This window comes from Panicum virgatum, chromosome 3N (assembly GCF_016808335.1).
Source record: "Panicum virgatum strain AP13 chromosome 3N, P.virgatum_v5, whole genome shotgun sequence".
NCBI classification, from domain to species: Eukaryota; Viridiplantae; Streptophyta; class Magnoliopsida; order Poales; family Poaceae; genus Panicum; species Panicum virgatum.
The window spans coordinates 53,884,751-53,889,675 of record NC_053147.1 but is presented as its reverse complement, the minus strand read 5'-3'; the positions used below and the strand labels follow the sequence as shown (position 1 = coordinate 53,889,675).

The window sequence follows — 4,925 nt, the reverse complement described above, 5'->3', positions numbered from 1 at the left end:
ACCACCCCTAAGTATACATGGCTTTACTAATTTCAAAAATTAAGCATGGGAGAGATAAGTGGGTATGGTTCTACAATGAAGCTTAGTTGAACAGTCCGTGCCATTCCCTCAAGCATTGCCGGTCAAGATGGGAATGGGCCGGCCCGGACCTGGCCTTGAACCTGGCCCTTATGGCCTCAGGGCCAAATTGTGAGGCCACGGGCCGGCCCAATCTACCATATGCATATGGCCTCATTGGCCCAATGGGCATAATGGGTTGACCCATTCTTCAAATATAACATATATAGTAAATATTACATTAATCATGCAATGAAGATGACACCAACACATAATAATATTTAATTCTGCAGTTAATCATCACCAGCAAACGTTATTACAGCAACAATCATGATGGTATTGATACATAAATAATTTCATTCAGTTTTTTCACTGCTCTGCCGCTGAATGTCACTGAATTGCTTGCTTGCTTGCCCTCTGCATGACGTTCCTCCTGCTCTATGAGCTTGCCTCTACAGTCTCCTCACCTACATGTTCATCAGTACATCAGAAAAACCACCATGAAGCTGCTATCCATTTTGCTGAAGTAACCTACATATTAACTAATGAATACAAATGGACTAATCATGAACACTGAAGATGTGTAAAAGCTGCACATATTATGCAAAAGTCTTGATGGGCACAAATCACATGTGACAGTACGACCATAGTTTTCCTAATCACAAAAGAAAAATGAAAGCTAGCATTCTACGAGTTTCTGGACAATTATATGGTCAAGCTCAGAATCAGAGCAACCACTGGCAGAACTCATAGAAAGCTTGTATAAGCTATTGAAGACACTGCAAGATAACTATGTATCATCTAGTGGACTAGTGCTAGCTGAAAACTCGACAAACAACAATACCTTCCAAAGCCAAGATAATGTCATGAACTGAATCCATGGGGCGTCGAGTATTAGCTGCACAAAAAAAGAGCAGATTTTCAGTTGGGCATGAGGTTTCAGTGTGAAGCTTGCTACAACTATCCAAGGAAAATCTGCAGCACATAGTCACATACCTGTGGCCCTTATCCAGTCTTGTAAGCACACTAGAGCTTCAACAGTTTCTGCAGTCATTCGACTTCGAAAATCTGATAGTACTCTTGACCCAGTACTAAATGCAGATTCTGATGCAACAGTAGAAGCCGGAACAGCCAATATATCTCTCGCCATACGACTCAATGTAGGGTATTCAGCTGAGCTCATTTGCCACCATGCAAGGATATTGAACTGTTCACTTCGACGAACTGGTACCTTTGACAAATATGTCTCAAGCTCAATGGAAGCCTCATTTGAAGATCGGGCACTAAGGGTGACATGCTGGTCCCAACTTGCCAAAGGATCATGATCATTTATAGCCATGTCAACATCACCTCCTTGTGACATGGGATCTGAACTGTTATCATTCAATTTGAGGTACTCTTGGAATAGACCATGTAGCAGATTTTTTACTTTACTAATCATTCCTATAGCATCATACCCAAATTCTAGTTTAAATCGAAAATCAAGGTATTTCAACTTGAATTGGGGGTCTAAAATGACAGGAATACAGAGATCCAACCATGATGCCTTCCAATACTTGTCAAATTTTTTCTTCATGTATTTGACCATAGTGTTCAGCTCAGATTCTTCCTCAAAATGTTGATTCTCCAATGTTAACTTCACTTTCAGCAACACATGAAGGTACAGGTTGGCAGTTGGGTATTTTGTGCCTGATATCACATTAGTGGCTTCATAGAATACCTTCAGCAACTTGCAAATGACATCAGCATTTTCCCATTCCTCAAATGATGGCTTGAAGGTGTAGTTCGGATCTTGAATAGACAATGAATCAAACACCAAGCGAAACTCTTTTGCTGTAGCAAGCATGATGTAAGTGGAGTTCCAGCGTGTGCAGACATCAAGGCTAGGATTTTTCTCACAAGTTATGCCTAGTTGTGAAACAATTTCTTCAAACTTTTCCTTTCTTGCTGAAGAGCTCCGGATGTACTTCACAGTCTCACGAATCTTGCTTGTCATTGGGCTAAGATAATCCAGTCCAGCTTGACAAATCAAGTTGATGACGTGAGCAGCGCAGCGTTGCCGAAACAGCCTCCCACCACAAAATAGCATCTTCTTATTTATCAAATGGGTCTTCATCAACTTCACCATTGCACCATTGTTGGATGCATTGTCAAGAGTAAGAGCAAATAATTTATCTTCTATCTTCCACTCTCTTATGAACTTCACCATGGTGTTGAACATTACAACACCTGTGTGGGGAGTCTCTATAGCTGTGAATTTCACTATTCTCTTTTGTGGCTGCCACTCCTCATCAATAAAATGAGCTGTAATGCAGATGTACCCCACCATTCGGTTAGAAGTCCATAGATCCATAGTCAAAGAAATCTTGGATGCAGAGGTTTTGAACAATCCTTGGAGATTTTGTTTCTCTTCCATAAATGCTTTCAAACAGTCATTATGCACTGTTTTTCTGCAAATCATCTTAAAGCTTGGGTTTAGACTGGAGACAAACCTTCTGAAGCCATCATATTCCACAAGTGAGAAGGGCAACTCATGCAACACAATCATCCTCATGAGTTCTTTGCGTGACACTGCCTGATTAAATGTCCAAGGCCCTAAGGCAACTCCATCGGGGGTCATGATAGAGGCATTTAACTGACCAGCAACTCTAAGAGCCTTCTTCCTTTCATTGCATCTTTTCAAGTGCTTGCGCAACGAACTTGTTCCATGCTTACGCTCAGCACGTATATTCCTTGCACAATGTTTACACTCAGCAGCGACCACTACTCCATCAACACGGATAGGCTCATATTCCTTCCATGCTTTGGACAGAAACTTTCGCCCTGGTTCAGAAAATGAGCCCATGTCAACATCAACCATCTGAAATCCTTCATCATCATCTTCTTCTTCTACCTCATCCTCATCATCTCCCTCTTCGTCTTCATCTTCTTCCTCTTCTTCTAGTTCATAGTCAGCATCTTCATCGTCATAATCATCATCAACCATTTCAGTGTCGTGGGGAAGTCCTGATTAGAAAAGGACATAACTTAATGTGATAGCTATTGGATAAAAGGTCTACAAAGTTTAAAAAAATGAAAAAGAAAAATGCTCACCACTGCTATAAACTCTGCAAAGGTTTACAACTAAAGGAGACAACCCTGGTGATGGTGGAGACCTTATCCGTGATTCGTCAACCTGCTCACATTTAAATCATCAGAAAGAAACTTCTCACAATAACCTTTTTTATTTATAAAGGAAAAGTGGATCTATTAGCATTGGTGATGCATATGGATGGCTACCACCTGATCTATTCAGTATTCACATTTGGTAGTTCTGGAAACACTAGTTAAGTGGGTAAATAAATTTAGTAAGCATCCAATAGATTAGCAGCCTCAGTGGGAAATATTTTCATACATAACACAATTATATTGCCTAAAAAATAACACAATTATATAGCCATATGAGTTGGGTTCCAAGTTCAACATTTGGACCACAAATTCAAATGATTAGCTCACAGCACTGCAGGAAAGAAATATATTACTATGTCGTGCATGTGCTTCAGTTAAACTGAGTAAACTTTGGATCAAAATGGTAACTGCAGCCTGAAGGAGGTGCAGACAAAGAGATTGCTCGATTATTACAGTATAAACTTTGGATCAAAGGCAAAGGTAGGTCAAAGTGAATTTGTGCCGTAGCAAGCAACTAGGCCAAGCCAACAATTAAGTCTACATCGAGTGGGCCGGCGGCCGGTTGCTCCTAGCACTTGGGGTTACGGGGGGCATGCAAAGATAAGGGACATCACTCATCCCCTTGTAAGTCGTATGCATCACGGGATTCAGTCACCGTACAGGATAGCCGCGGGACAAGAACAGAGACTGAAATCCTACAAGCAAACCCTAGCACAACCACGGGAGAAGAATAGAGATGGGAGAAGCTTACCTGATAGGACAGCTTATGGAGGGGAGCACGACGTGCAGATTCATCGCCGCCGGAGGATAGCGCGACGCGCCGAGACGCCGCGGCCGCCGCCGCCGCCGCCGTCGCCGCGGCAAGCTCGGTCGCCTCCATGCCCCTCTCTCCCGTGCGTCTCAGATGGAACTGGCCAACTGCGTTCGTCTCCGTCAGGTGCTGAGGGGAGCTATATTTTGGGCCGACCCATCTTGCCCGTTGGGCCAGTAGGCTCCGGCTCATATGGCCCATATCTAATTTGAGGCCGGTTCATATGGCCCATTGGCATTGCTCTTATGGGTCGGGTCGACTACCCAATGGGTCGACCCGGCCCGCTCCCATCTTGAATTGCCGGAGTTGCCTGCATACAGAACATAATGTATGGAGGAAACCGGAAGGAAGGCGGAGAATGGACTTCAGGGCCAGTGGATCATGGGCGGAAGCGTGCCAAACCCTAGTCGACATACACATAATCCAACTAAGGTGGGCGTGGGCGAATAATATGTGAAGGTCGCCGAATGCCACTAGGCTAAAGGGAAGTAGTTAAATTTGGGTGTTATACTCTATATGACTATGTGTTACCATCCAAAATCAGGAACGGAATCTAAATTAAATTGATTCAAACTGAGCCACAAGCGGCATAAGCCAAAAGCTAGCTGTTATATATGCATGCTCGCTAAGCCAAAGGTCTCAAGTATATATGCACACCAAGAAACCAGAGACGGCAATTAGCTAGTGTGTAGCATCCAAGGTTGCGCCTTGCGCGTACGCATCATTGGGGCAATCAGGAGCAGTTTAGTGGAGAGAAACCATTTTCTGGTTCCTTCAGAGTGGTTTGGCGTCGCAGCTAAATCTGATCGATGAGTCCGAACACTACTAGAGAAGTAGGCATTCGTCCTCAACCATTAATACTGGTTACCTTTCACTGTCACACCCTGAA

General features: G+C 43.3%; 1 protein-coding gene across 1 annotated transcript; it reads right to left on the bottom strand.

The window, feature by feature from the left end:
• Window positions 1–344: 344 nt before the first annotated feature.
• On the bottom strand, window positions 345–3,254 carry LOC120663351 (zinc finger BED domain-containing protein RICESLEEPER 2-like). Its single transcript, XM_039942153.1, has 4 exons — window positions 3,151–3,254; window positions 1,054–3,063; window positions 902–955; window positions 345–524 (listed from the first exon to the last, which is right to left on the bottom strand). Exons 2-4 carry the CDS (start codon window positions 3,041–3,043, stop codon window positions 496–498), a joined length of 2,073 nt encoding a protein of 690 aa, XP_039798087.1. The 5' UTR covers window positions 3,044–3,063; window positions 3,151–3,254; the 3' UTR covers window positions 345–495.
• Window positions 3,255–4,925: the final 1,671 nt, after the last annotated feature.

Excerpts from the sequence above, each read along its gene's own strand:
- LOC120663351 (XM_039942153.1), bottom strand. The coding sequence starts at position 3,043 with ATGGTTGATGATGATTATGACGATGAAGATGCTGACTATGAACTAGAA. Across the intron at positions 956-1,053 it reads AGACTGGATAAGGGCCACAG|CTAATACTCGACGCCCCATG; the intron begins GTATGTGACTAT and ends TTTTTTGTGCAG. Across the intron at positions 525-901 it reads CATTATCTTGGCTTTGGAAG|GTGAGGAGACTGTAGAGGCA; the intron begins GTATTGTTGTTT and ends ATGAACATGTAG.